Genomic DNA, 14,721 nt, shown 5'->3' with positions numbered 1-14,721 from the left:
CACTTTCTACATGTTCTGTTAATGATAAATGGCAGGCAATTTAGAGAAGCAAACACTATGAATGTCCTTACCACAACTGCAGTGTTCCATTGACGTCTGTTCCATTGTAAAACTGCTTGTCTTTCAGTTCATTGATGCTCAAAGCCTATGGAAAAATATTTATCATTGAATATAAGATAAATCAAATAAGAGTGAATATACATGTAGTCTTCCAATCCGACCCAAAAACATCAACTACCTAGAAGCATGCATGTTTGTAAGAATTAAAATGATCAATCAAAATTTCATAACAAAAAAATCATTTGAATAACGCTGTTTTTGTAAAGTCTTTCTTGGTTTAATTTTTTCCCAAACATATATGTTTTACTTCATTTCTCATTGTTCACACAATACTTCTTTTATCTAACATTATACATGTATGTCGAAACATATAATAAAAACATCACACCCCAGAATCATAAAAATTGATACATTTTTGTGAAACAAATGGAAACCTTAAAAGTTACAGACTCAAAACTGAGATCAAGAGAGAGGATTGAGTGCATACATTGAGGCCGTATCTGAAGATACTGATCCATTTGATCCAGCGTAGCCATTCAGCGATGCTGGCAATGTTGATTAGGAGACCACTAAATACCTGCAAACACCAATATTCCAATATACTAATGTTTCTAGTGATGGTTACACCAACAAACAAATAACACAAAAATAATTAAGAAAACTACACAACAATTAAATATTTCTTACCATCATGAATACATAGCACGGGGCGATACAAAGGTCTTACCATCATGAATACATAGCACGGGGCGATACAAAGGTCTTACCATCATGAATACATAGCACAGGGCGATACAAAGGTCTTACCATCATGAATACATAGCACAGGGCGATACAAAGGTCTTACCATCATAAATACATAGCACAGGGCGATACAAAGGTCTTACCATCATGAATACATAGCACAGGGCGATACAAAGGTTGGCAATGGCAAAGATCTTGACCAGTGCACTAAAGAAAAAGGCCAAACCAGAGGCTGCCATGGCAACAGAGAAGAGACCAAGCATGTAGATGAAAAGTTTGTCTGCTCCCGCCTCAAAACCTGTAAAGTAAACACACCATAAATATAGCATGCAATATGATATAGTACAGACAGAACACACAAGAAAATGATACCCGAAAGACTTTGTCACAAAAGACTACATCAGTGTCTAAAATTCACATACTGCGATACAAACACAGAAAAAATTTAATCAATCAATCGTACAAAAGAGTATAAAAGACAAAAAATCTAAGTAGAGTCACTTGTATTACCAACAAGTGATATAGCAGGAACAAAACTAATAAGAATCACTACCTACCAATCATATATTCATGAGTAGGTTACAACTGAGAAGATGAATCACTACCTACCAATCATATAGTAGGTTACAACTGAGAAGATGAATCACTACCTACCAATCATATAGTAAGTTACAACTGAGAAGATGACCACAGGGAATAGTCGCATTGGAATGACATCACAGAAAATCTTAGAGAAGAAGTATGCAGACACTCTGTAAAAGCCGCTTACATTTTCATGCCTGTAAAATTGAACAATAACACACATCAAACATCTCTGAGAGATAAAACAACTGAGGTGCATGCTTAATTTTTTTTTTCATAAACTGAAGATGTATTTAAGTAGTTTATATATTCTTGCATGAAAATGGCCCTCTCTTTAATGAAGAGCTCCACAGCTGACAAATTCCCAAACACTTGGTTCATGACGATGAAGAAGAAAGCACCCACTCTGAAAATAATAATAAGCAAGGTAAATTAACATTATCTTGTGAGATTTCTTACATAATTGAAATATATAGAAGTTGAAACAGTGAAAACATAGAACAAATAGCAAACAGTCTTGTATTTGAATGAAATAAAACTGATCCAAAACAAAATGAAATGTGTGTGTAGGAAGGGGAGGGGCGTGTGTGGTTGTGTGTGTGTGGGAGGGGGGGGGGAGGGGCATGCATAATTGTGTATTGATTTACCTGTTTTGAATTCCTGACTCGCAGTCATCATCTATTTGCCAGTAGATTGCTCCTACGATTGCAGCAAATATCAGAATCACGAATAGCTGTAGACAGAAATATCAGAATTATAACAAATAGCTGTAGATAGAAATATCAGAAAAATAAAAAGCCGCAGACAGAAATATCAAAAAAAACAAATAGCTGTAGACAAAAACATCAGAATATAGACAAACAGTTGTAGACTAAAATATCAGAATTACAGACACCTATAGACAAAAATATTTATCTGAATTTCACTCAGCTTTGAACAAACATAAGAATCACAAACAGCTGTAGACAAAAACATCAGATTCATAAAAAGCTGTATATTAAAATGTCAGAATCACAAAAAGCTGTAGACAAAAAATAAAGACCAAGAAACTTTGATATGTTTATTCAAACTTCATAAAATAGAACTAAATTCATTTTCTCCAGCATTGAGCAGGCTTTATAAGAGAACACAGAGTTCGGGATTACCTGCATCACTGACGTCTGGGGATTCCTGAGAATGTTTTTGATTGTTCTTCCTGAACATATCACCAGCTGAAATAGAAAACAAACTATCACCTCAACATTACTGTATACAGGGAAATATCTGCCCCAATTTTATTTTTGCCCCTTTCGCCCCGATTGTCAGTGGGAGAAATTAAGAATGGATGAATTCCAATGTCTCAAATTCTCTCTTTAAACACAACTGTATCTAGGTAAATTTCATGGGGCAAAACCTTTTGTAAGTGAAAAAATATGAAAATTACACGAGGCAAAAATAACCCTGTATACAGTAGCAATAAAAATCAGAGAGGTTTAAATACTTCGGCAATGATATTTTGAACCCCCTCCCCCAAAACAAATAAAAATCTGACGTTATGGCTGCAATATATTGAACCCGGGATCAAAATTTTATGCTGTCATTTAATATAATATTGATCCCCGGGTTCAATTGTTGAAAGGGGGGTGGTTACAATATTTCACAGTGATTTTTTCAACCCAGGTTCAATATTTCACAGGGTTCAAAATATTATTTGACACCTGTCTTTTTGTCATGCTACCTGTCTACACGAACTTTTTAGTAAGGATGCGTATGGCTCTCCTACCTGTCTACATAAATTTTTTATTAAGAATGCGTATGGCTCTCCTACCTGTCTACACGAACTTTATAATTAGAATGCGTATGGCTATCCTACCTGTCTACACGAACTTTTTAGTAAGGATGCGTATGGCTCTCCTACCTGTCTACAAGAACTTTTTAATAAGGATGCGTATGGCTCTCCTACCTGTCTACATGAACTTTTTAATAAGGATGCGTATGGCTCTCCTACCTGTCTACATGAACTTTTTAGTAAGGATGCGTATGGCTCTCCTACCTGTCTACATGAACTTTTTAGTAAGGATGCGTATGGCTCTCCTACCTGTCTACACGAACTTTATAATTAGAATGCGTATGGCTATCCTACCTGTCTACACGAACTTTTTAGTAAGGATGCGTATGGCTCTCCTACCTGTCTACACGAACTTTTTAGTAAGGATGCGTATGGCTCTCCTACCTGTCTACACGAACTTTTTAGTAAGGATGCGTATGGCTCTCCTACCTGTCTACAAGAACTTTTTAGTAAGGATGCGTATGGCTCTCCTACCTGTCTACATGAACTTTTTAATAAGGATGCGTATGGCTCTCCTACCTGTCTACAAGAACTTTTTAATAAGGATGCGTATGGCTCTCCTACCTGTCTACATGAACTTTTTAGTAAGGATGCGTATGGCTCTCCTACCTGTCTACAAGAACTTTTTAGTAAGGATGCGTATGGCTCTCCTACCTGTCTACATGAACTTTTTAATAAGGATGCGTATGGCTCTCCTACCTGTCTACAAGAACTTTTTAGTAAGGATGCGTATGGCTATCCTACCTGTCTACACGAACTTTTTAATAAGGATGCGAATGACTCTCCTACCTGCGTGAATAACTTTTTAATATGGATGCGTATGGCTCTCCTACCTGGGTGAAGAAGGATGTGTTGTATTGGATGGGAGGTAACCGCACCACCTCATTCTGAGAAACTTTTCTCTGGTACTCGTCAAAGATAGCTTTAACCTCCATTTGTATTCTGAGGATGAAAGACATGCAAAAAAATTGGTACAAACTGTATCAGAGGACTACATGAAACTCAACAATTCAACTTGGAACTAAGCCTTGACACTATGAAGTTGACAATATAGATGTCATTATTAACCTAAGTTAGAATGTTTTGTTGCTCAAAAGGTTAATCAATCAAAAACATATTATTCAATACTTCATTGTTGGTTGTAAAAATTCTTTGAAATAAGACCATTCTTTAAAATTTCATGAATAGTCTTGTACGTATTTCTATAAGTACATGTATTGTAAATAATGCCTTGATGATTGATTTAAATTCCTGATCCTGGATTTGGTTCATTAGATTTAGCTTCCATTTCTACATTAGATCTCTGATGCTTACTTACTGTTGACAGACGTTAGAATTCTGGTAACTCTGGACCAGGGAATCATGGATGTTGTCTTCATCTGGGTAAAAATAAATAGTCAATAGTGAACAACTAACAGAATAGAAGCAAATATATAACAGTACGCTATGCTGAACTATTAATTATGTATTGGGAAAATATGACAATTTTGTTATAAATCAGATAATGTAAAGGTTGGAAAAGATGAAGTTAGGTGATGGATTCAGGCTATAAGATGACAAAAGGGGGGGGGATCAACAAAGAGGACAAACATAATCAACAACAGGTCACATTACATAAACAAACAACCAAACATCTCAATCATTTGTTGAATTAATCCGATGTCTCTTTGACAATTTTTAACAGAATCAGTGAGTTTATTACATTTACTCTATAATTCTCAGAAAAGTTATGATCAAGATAAAGGTTCACTTACTAGATGTGGTGCATGATTCTACAAAACCAGGTCATTTTTTAATATGTTAATTATCATGATCCATTTAGATGTATAATTGTACCAGTGAGTTGCCATTTTTTTATCTATGTAACTACGGCAAATTGCCCTTCTCTACCTGACCGATTAAAAAGTTGGTACAAGAACTCATTTGAAATTCGAAAGTTTATCAAAAGATATCGATGCCCTTGTTTGGATATAATTTGCAGAAGAAAAGTTGGATGGTGAGCTTCAAGTGATTTGTGTGAATGTTGAAGGGTTTGCTGTGTCTGAAGGATATCAAATCTGTATGATTACCAAATGATTTCCCTGAAATTCACATTAATTCTTCTGTATACTTCATGATCACAAACACAGTATCAGCATTACATCTGTGACTGATAGAAGCAGTCAATGATGTACAGTGATGTATGTTTTACCTGTGCTGGTTTTCTCGGGGTCAAGTGTTTCCACATCCACGTGGAAATCTCCACTGATTACATCGAGGAAGAAATCTGGTGGATTGTTGTTTTCTTGGATTGTATAGCCTGACAAGGGAATAAAAAGTAAGTAGAAACATTTGAACAGTACTGTACATGCAAAAATATACAATATATATTAACATTCAACTGTGTGACTTGCATGTGATCTATTAGAGTACATGAATCTCATTCAGAATATTGGTCGGATACTCCGTGGAGTTTGCTTGCTTTCTATTTACCGATAGACTTGAAGAAGGGCAGTGCCTCTTTGGTGGGGCCATGGTATACCACCTCCCCCATAGAAAGCATCATCAGGCCGTCAAACAGGCGGTATATGGAGTAGCGGGGCTGATGGATAGAGAAAATGATGGTCCGCCCCTTAATAGCTAGTCTGAAACAACAGAATCACCAAAATAATTCCATTACAGTAAAATCTGCTAGACTAAATTTTGATATAGAGCCATACTGGCCCTAGACCAATTCTCACCAAGTACATTTTTTGCCAGTGGATTGTTACATTACGTCACTATATCAATGCATAAAATACATAGTGATGTACCAATGCCATGGACTGGCAAGAAATGGTACTTAGCGACACTTGGTATAAGGCCAGTTAAGTAAAAATTCAAATTTAATACTCAGCCAAAATTACAGCAGAATGAAATATCTAAAACTATATTGTTTTTTTTTTATAATAATCTATTTTTATAGCCACTTGTTACAAAGGAACTAATCACTAGGCATTGTTTACCTCTTCAATAACATCATGACAGAGTTGGCTGTGTTTGCGTCTAGCCCTGTGGTTGGTTCATCCAGGAACAGGACAGGAGGGGAGATGATCAACTCCATCCCAATGTTGGTCCTTTTACGCTCTCCTCCGGACACTCCCCGGATAAACTCATTCCCTACCTGTTAAACACGTGGCATCACAATTGGTGATTGTTATGTCAGGAAGTGTTTGTAAAGATGAACTACAGATCAAACTGACAAGGTAAGTAATTCATAAAATCCCAGTATATAAATTTTAAATAATCCCAATACATGTAAATGACGTATTAAGTTTCTCCATTACAGTGAAACTCGGTTTTAGCGAAGTCCTAAAGACCGATGGATTTACTTCGTTATATCCGTAATTCATTATATCTGTTTAACGAATTCGTAATAATAACTATAGTGAATTCATTATATACATGTTTTCTTTCACCAGACTATAACTTTTGCTGATTGAGGCTAAAAATAAAAATTACATTACTTTGTTACCTTTAATAATTGGATTAAGAGTCGAAAAATTTATATAAAAAGACATTCATTCAAACTATTATGCTAAATGGTAGTGCAAACTTTTTTAACTGTAAAGAAATTTGTTATAAAATTGTTAAATTTCGTTATTATTTACCTCTACGGGACTCAAAATCAGTTCGCTATATCCATAAATTTGTTATATCCGCATTCGTTATAACCAAAATATTTTGCAAAGATTTGTTATGATATTGACCAGGGACTCAAAAAAACTTTGCTATATCCGAGAATTCGCTATATCCGTCTTCGTACTAAACCAGTTTTACTCTATTAGTAAGCTGAAAAAAAATGTGAACAACCTATCAAGTAAGAGCCCCTTTTTAATTCTTGAGTGCAGTTAATATACGTAGGATTAACAGTGAACTGAATGTTTAGAATACAATGGGTCTGCACATCCTACAAGAGAGATCCATCCAAGCGGTCTCACCTTTGTGTCTGCGCAGTGTCCGAGTCCAAGCTCTTGTATCACGGTATCTACTCGCTCGTTCCTCTCTCTTCTAGACAGTTTTGATGGAAGGCGGAGGGAGGCAGAAAATTCAAAATTTTCACGCACTGTAAGAGTTCCCATTACAACGTCATCCTGTAACAAAATTAGTGACAGCATCTCAACACAACAACACCATCTTGTTATTTCAACACCAATAATTAAGCATTGAATCATTATAATTTGAAAGATACAGTCTCATAACTGCAGCGGTGTGTGCTTACAAATTGAATAACATGCACTAGTGTGTTATGAAGATTTGTATGCAAATGCTTGTATATTTTTTGTATATTTGTACATGTATGTAAAGACTTATGTTTACATTCTTTTTAACTTCTTGCCTTGTTTGCAAATGTAATTTATACCTTAAAATTTCTATTTTATCCTAAGGGTAAGTTCATATTAATGGAAGAGCCACTGTAACAGCCACAAGTGTGAACTTTGATTTTCGCTTGTGATGTTGCAGCTTACAACGTTTGTGACGTCATGTGTGTTACAGTGTTATAACTTTCAACACACTTTAATTGCAAAAAATATGCGGAATGTAAATATTTATACACCATATCCAGCTGTAATATCAACATTGTAAGCATCATGTTCCATCAACATTATACAATCCCATGATATCAATACTATTTCATCCCATTATATCAATACCATATCATCCTATGATATTAATACTAAATCAACCCATGATATCAATACCATATCATCCCATTATATCAATACCATATCATTCCATGATATCAATACCAAATCATCCCATTATATCAATACTTTATCATCCAACTATATCAATACCAATGTCATCACATGCTATCAATGCCATATCATCACATTAAATCAATACCAAATGTCATGTTATGATATCAATACCATATCATCCCATTATATCATGACCAAATTATCCCATTGTATCAATAACCATATCATCCCATGATATCAATACCAAATCATCCCATGATACCAATACCATATCATCTCATGATATCAATACCATAACAACCCATTATATCAATACCAAATCATCCCATGATATCAATACCAAATCATCCCATGATATCAATACCATATCATCCCATGATATCAATACCAAATCATCCCATTATATCAATACCAAATCATCCCATTATATCAATACCATATCATCCCATTATATCATTACCAAATCATCCCATGATATCCATACCGAATCATCCCATGATATCTATACCAAATCATCCCATGATATCAATACCAAATCATTACATTAAATCAATACCAAATCATCCGATTATATCAATGCAATGTCATCTCATTATATCAATACCTTATCATCCTATAAGGCATTATATCAATACTTAATCTTCCCATTATATCAATACCAAATCATCCTATGATATCAATAACAAATAATCCCATGCTATCAATACCATATCATCCCATGATATCAATATCAAATCATACCATTTTATCAATACCATATCATCCCATAATATTAATACCAAATCATACTATTATATCAATACTATATTATCCCATGATATCAATACCAAATGATCCCATGATATCAATACCATATCATTCCATGATATCAATATCATCCCATTGCATCAATACCAAATTATCTCATGCTATCAATACCATATCATCACATGAAATCAATACCAAATAAACCTATGATATCAATACCAAATCATCCCATGCTATCAATACCATATCATCCCATGATACAGTACCCGTAACGTTATTCTTTACAATCCTATCCTATCGTATCGTGTATCAATCCTATCGTATCATGCGTGTATACTGTTCTACCCTGTGTTAATCCTATCCTATCGTGCTTTAGTCCTATCAGGAATTATTGTTTAATTTTAAAAGTTTTTTCGTTTATCCTATCATGTTAATCGTTTGATGCCTTTTTATAAGCAAGTACAGGTATTTCAAAGTTACGAGTCAATCAGTTCGCCGTAAACGGACATTTTATTGAAAAAAAATGTAAATTCCTATCCAGCACTCTATCCTGATACTAAATTCTCAATTCTTTAGATCAAATTAATCAGTAGTACATGTAAATCATATCTGTAAGCAGTGGAAGTGAAAAATGATTGTAAACTATATTTGGCATGTACGATATTTGGTGGAAATTTGTTTTTCAACAAGTTGGCGTAGATTTGAATCAGCGTATTCCTGAATGTGACTATTCTTATACATATATGCATAGCATTTAGCGATGTACTTGATTTAGCGGAAGCTGCATTCCGCCAAAAGGGCTAAATAGAACGCACAGCCAAATGTAGTATGTTTATAGCAAATCGTACGCGGCATGTATACCAGTGTAAACATTAACTTGTATGTATAACATAATTCGTTTTGCATGCATCATTGTTTATAGGAACAAAAGTAATTATTATATATTTATTTTTACTTAAAACAAAAGTATTATTTTAATTGAACCCGCTATATTTTCTGTGTGATATTTGATCTTGGGACAAAATGTTCCAGGCAATCGACTTGGTTGTGCGGTAATGAAAACGATGTCAACAAATCATACGCGGAGTGTGTATCTGTGTTGATAATTTACTTTTAATGCATCATTTTTTATACAGAAATAAATGTATTTATAATAGATTTTATATTTATTTAGAGCAAGGAATGAATTTTGACTGAGTCCACTATTTTCCGTGTTACTTACTCCCGGGCTATAATGTTCCCGGCGATCCACTGGGTTGTTCGGTATTGAAAACAATGTTAACAATACAAATAATTGATCATTTCAGCTAATAATATTTGTTAAGAAAATTTAAATGGTCATTTTATTACATTATATAAATGATGCAGGGATTACAACAACTGGACATTTGTTGATACAAGAAATGTCATGTATATCTTGATTTTTACGAGTTCTTTCTCAAATTCTGCCATTATCAGGCTAATCGTGAAGATAGTTTAACGCAGTTATACGTATATCATGAACATCGTTTATCCTTTTCTATCATGTATCAATCTTATTATATCGTGCGTGTATACTGTTCTATCGTGTGTTAATCCTATCCTATCGTGCTTTAGTCCTATCAGGAATTTATCTTGTAAAACATAACGTTGCGGGTTATGTAACAATACCATATCATCCCATGATATCAATACCAAATCATCCCATTATATCAATACCAAATCATCCCATGCTATCAATACCATATCAATCAATTATTTCAATACTAAATCATCCTATTATATCAATACTGTATTATCCCATGATATCAATAACCATATCATCCGATTATATCATTACCAAATCACCCCCATTATATCAATACCATATCATCCCATGCTATCAATACCAAATCATTCCATGTTATCAATACCAAATCATCCCATGATATCAATACAATATCATCCCATTATATCATTACCAAATCATCCCATGATATCAATACCATATCATCACATTGAATCAAAACCAAATCATCCCATGATATCAATACCAAATCATCCCATTATATCATTACCAAATTATCCCATGATATCAATACCAAATCATCCCATGATATCATTACCAAATCATCCCATGATATCAATACCATATCATCCCATGCTATCAAAACCAAATTATCCCATGATACCAATACCATATATTCCCATGATATCAATACCAAATCATCCCATTATATCAATACCATATCATCCCATTTTATCATTACCAAATCATCCCATGATATCAATACCAAATTATCCCATTATATCAATACCAAATCATCCCATGATATCAATACCAAATCATCCCATGATATCATTACCAAATTATCCCATGATATCAATACCATATCATCCCATGATATCAATACCATATCATCCCATGATATCAATACCATATCATCCCATGATATCATGACCAAATCATCCCATGATATCTATACCAAATCATCCCATTATATCATTACCAAATCATCCCATTATATCAATACCATATCATCCCATGATATCAATACCATATCATCCCATGATATCAATACCATATCATTCCATGATATAAATACCAAATCATCCCATGATATCAATACCAAATCATCCCATGATATCAATACCATATCATCCCATGATATCAATACCATATCATCCCATGATATCAATACCATATCATTCCATGATATCAATACCAAATCATTCCATGATATCAATACCAAATCATCCCATTATATCAATACCATATCATCCCATGATATCAATACCATATCATCCCATGATATCATGACCAAATCATCCCATGATATCTATACCAAATCATCCCATGATATCAATACCAAATCATCCCATGATATCAATACCATATCATCCCATGATATCATGACCAAATCATCCCATGATATCTATACCAAATCATCCCATTATATCATTACCAAATCATCCCATTATATCAATACCATATCATCCCATGATATCAATACCATATCATCCCATGATATCAATACCATATCATTCCATGATATAAATACCAAATCATCCCATGATATCAATACCAAATCATCCCATGATATCAATACCATATCATCCCATGATATCAATACCATATCATCCCATGATATCAATACCATATCATTCCATGATATCAATACCAAATCATCCCATGATATCAATACCAAATCATCCCATTATATCATTACCAAATCATCACATTATATCAATACCAAATCATCCCATGATATCAATACCATATCATCCCATTATTTCAATACCATATTATCCCATTATATCAATACCATATCATACCAATATATCAATACCATATCATCCCATTATATCAATACCAATGTCATGCTATGATATGAATTCCAACATTACTGGTATACTGTGAAATGAACAACAAAATAATTTTACTAAATATACACCAATATAAACCTGTCAAATCCAGCCATCACTACCCTTATATGTTGTGATATCATTACAGCAGACAGTGACCACTGCTAGTTCTTTGCCCAGCAGTGGGCATCAAAATCTAACTGCAGTAGATGAACTCTCGGGGCTCACCATCACAGCACATGCACAAAATTACCTTTAACTGATGTAAAACTCTTTCTCATTAGTGCAGACATTCAAGTATCAAATCTCGATCCTAAACATTCTATCTATGTAGTCAGTGGAGGCAAATTCAAACTCTTGTTCAACCATTAATTACTCACGAAAAAGTTATCAATTATATTGCATATCAAACTTACCTGCACAACATATCCCACCATGCACTTGAAATTATCAGGAGGAGGTACTCCATCGAACAGAATTTCTCCTTTGAGGCCGCTAGGATCCTTTCTGCCGGCTAGGACATCAAGTAATCTACAAATTTTATTGGTTCCCTGATTAAACCCATATTGACAATTCAGAAATTTGTAATATTGAATAGACAACAATTGTTTTTGATTATTATGCTTTTAAATAATTTTGAAATATGTATAAATTAAATTTCTGTAAAGACACCCAGTAAGAAGTAATGCTTTGGAAGTATTTGGAACTTTCATATGATAAAAATCAGCACTATATATGTCAGGGGGTATCGGTATATTGTATATTATACTTTCATGTTAAATACTGAAATCTGATTGGTTAAAACGCAATTGATAATCTGTTCTATTACCCTAAGCATTAGCAACACACTTGGCAACGTGTAATACAACAAATTGTTACATGTGCAAAAATAATGTGCGTACAGTTCGCCGTAAAATTCACATAATTTCTATATAAAAGCAGTAACATTTTCTCGAAAATTAAGACATTCAGTATAATAAAATAAATAGAGCTTGTTTGGGAGGGTAACAGTTGAATTTTGACATCCCTCAAAAAAAAAAACACTGTCAACCTCCAGTTCATGTTGGTTGACAATGGTTTTCTTTGGGTGTCAATTTCAACTGTTACGCTCTAAAATAGGCACAATTTATATACTGATATTCCCCTTTACACATCTACCGGAGAATTGTACTGCTGTTACATTTTTTCCTCCTGACATCTCATAACTAAAAATTTACTTAAAAATGTATACTCTTTTTCTTGAAAAAATTAGAACCTGGTTTTATTTTTTTCCTCTTGACATCTCATATTTACCTGAAATTTACTTGAACATGTAAACTTTTTTTCCCTGAAAAATTTTGTATGAGCAAAAATATACCCAGGTAGTTCTGGGGCCCGTTTCACAAAGTTGTCATAAGATTTGTCATAAGACATGTCTTAAGATTGTCATAAGATTTGACTTATGATTTTCATAAAATATGACATAGCTGTTTCACAAAACTGTCATAACTTTAACTTATCTTAAGATGATCTTAAGATAATTATTATAGGAGCGATTGCATAAAATTCAATCAGTAAATTGTAAAGTAAAGAATTTATTTACGAAATCTGCAGGATAAATATATATTCAATATCATTACTGGATACTTTATAAGTGAAGAAAATAGTGTTCTTGTATTGATTGATGATTATTAAGGAGGCTGCATGAATGTTTGAAAGATAAATCTATAAAAATATAAAATGATAATTTTGAAACCATAGAATCTTAATTTTTTCTATAGTAATTCAAAATTGTAATTTAGTGACCATTTGGCCTACCTGTATACAAATGCATGTCTCGCATTTAAATGATGAAATATCTTTAAATTACTATTACTTTATCATTACCAGTATATAAAGCAACAGAAACAATTTTAAAATTTTAATAAAATTTGAATGAACACAATATTCAAAGGAAAGATGGCAATTACTTAGTTCTCAGAATCGAGTTTGAATTAATCTTCTTCTAGCTTCAGCACCGTCATTGTTTACTCCTTGGAATACAACATTGTCTGGTTGTTGAAAAACACGATAATTATTTATGTTTCGGGGCACATGGATGTTGTTATTAATGCAAATGTTATGTAGCACCACACAAGCAGTTACGATTCGACAAGCTTTCTCGGGCCTGAAAAGTAGGGTCCCTCCGGAGCGATCGATGCATCAGAACCTCATTTTAAGGACACCAAACACTCGCTCGATGGCGGCCCTGGTTTTAGCGTGGGCATCATTGTATGTCTCCTCATGAGGGTTGATGGGGTTCAAGACGGGTGTTAGTGATTCTTTAACGGGTCTGTCACCAACTAGACAACCTCTGTTAATGTTGCTATTCTCAAACATTTGACACAAAACAGAATTTGAGAACACAAATGCGTCATGAGATGATCCAGGCCACTTTGCTACCAAATTCAAAAATTTCAAATTGGAATTGCAAACTGCCATCACATTTATTGAATGAAAGTTTTTTCTGTTAACAAACAAATACTCATGAGTTGAAGGTGCCTGAATAAGAATGTGTCCCGTCTATTGCCCCTATCACATTTGGGAAATTACATATATGAACGAAGTCCAGTATTGTATTGTTTATATCTCTGTCAGTAAAAGGAAATTTAATGTAGACAGGACTTAAGGCAACTAGAGTAGATGTAACAGTGTAAACAATTCTGGACACACTTGCTTTACTTATACCATGAAGAT

General features: G+C 33.8%; 1 protein-coding gene across 2 annotated transcripts in view; it reads right to left on the bottom strand.

The window, feature by feature from the left end:
• The window catches only part of LOC128165010 (broad substrate specificity ATP-binding cassette transporter ABCG2-like), a 35,103-nt gene that overhangs the window by 1,891 nt on the left and 18,491 nt on the right, over nucleotides 1–14,721 (bottom strand). For both annotated transcript variants that reach the window (XM_052829192.1, XM_052829193.1), the window contains exons 4-17: nucleotides 12,423–12,537; nucleotides 7,174–7,326; nucleotides 6,199–6,356; nucleotides 5,687–5,838; nucleotides 5,406–5,513; nucleotides 4,533–4,593; nucleotides 4,048–4,156; nucleotides 2,532–2,597; nucleotides 2,034–2,119; nucleotides 1,703–1,792; nucleotides 1,459–1,583; nucleotides 948–1,102; nucleotides 548–637; nucleotides 72–145 (exon numbers count right to left, since the gene is read on the bottom strand). In XM_052829192.1, coding sequence (XP_052685152.1) covers nucleotides 72–145; nucleotides 548–637; nucleotides 948–1,102; nucleotides 1,459–1,583; nucleotides 1,703–1,792; nucleotides 2,034–2,119; nucleotides 2,532–2,597; nucleotides 4,048–4,156; nucleotides 4,533–4,593; nucleotides 5,406–5,513; nucleotides 5,687–5,838; nucleotides 6,199–6,356; nucleotides 7,174–7,326; nucleotides 12,423–12,537 — 1,542 coding nt within the window. The remainder of the gene's footprint in view (nucleotides 1–71; nucleotides 146–547; nucleotides 638–947; nucleotides 1,103–1,458; nucleotides 1,584–1,702; nucleotides 1,793–2,033; nucleotides 2,120–2,531; nucleotides 2,598–4,047; nucleotides 4,157–4,532; nucleotides 4,594–5,405; nucleotides 5,514–5,686; nucleotides 5,839–6,198; nucleotides 6,357–7,173; nucleotides 7,327–12,422; nucleotides 12,538–14,721) is intronic.

The sequence above is a fragment of the Crassostrea angulata genome, chromosome 10, assembly GCF_025612915.1.
Source record: "Crassostrea angulata isolate pt1a10 chromosome 10, ASM2561291v2, whole genome shotgun sequence".
Lineage (NCBI taxonomy): Eukaryota > Metazoa > Mollusca > Bivalvia > Ostreida > Ostreidae > Magallana > Magallana angulata.
This window is presented reverse-complemented; position numbering and strand designations above follow the sequence as displayed.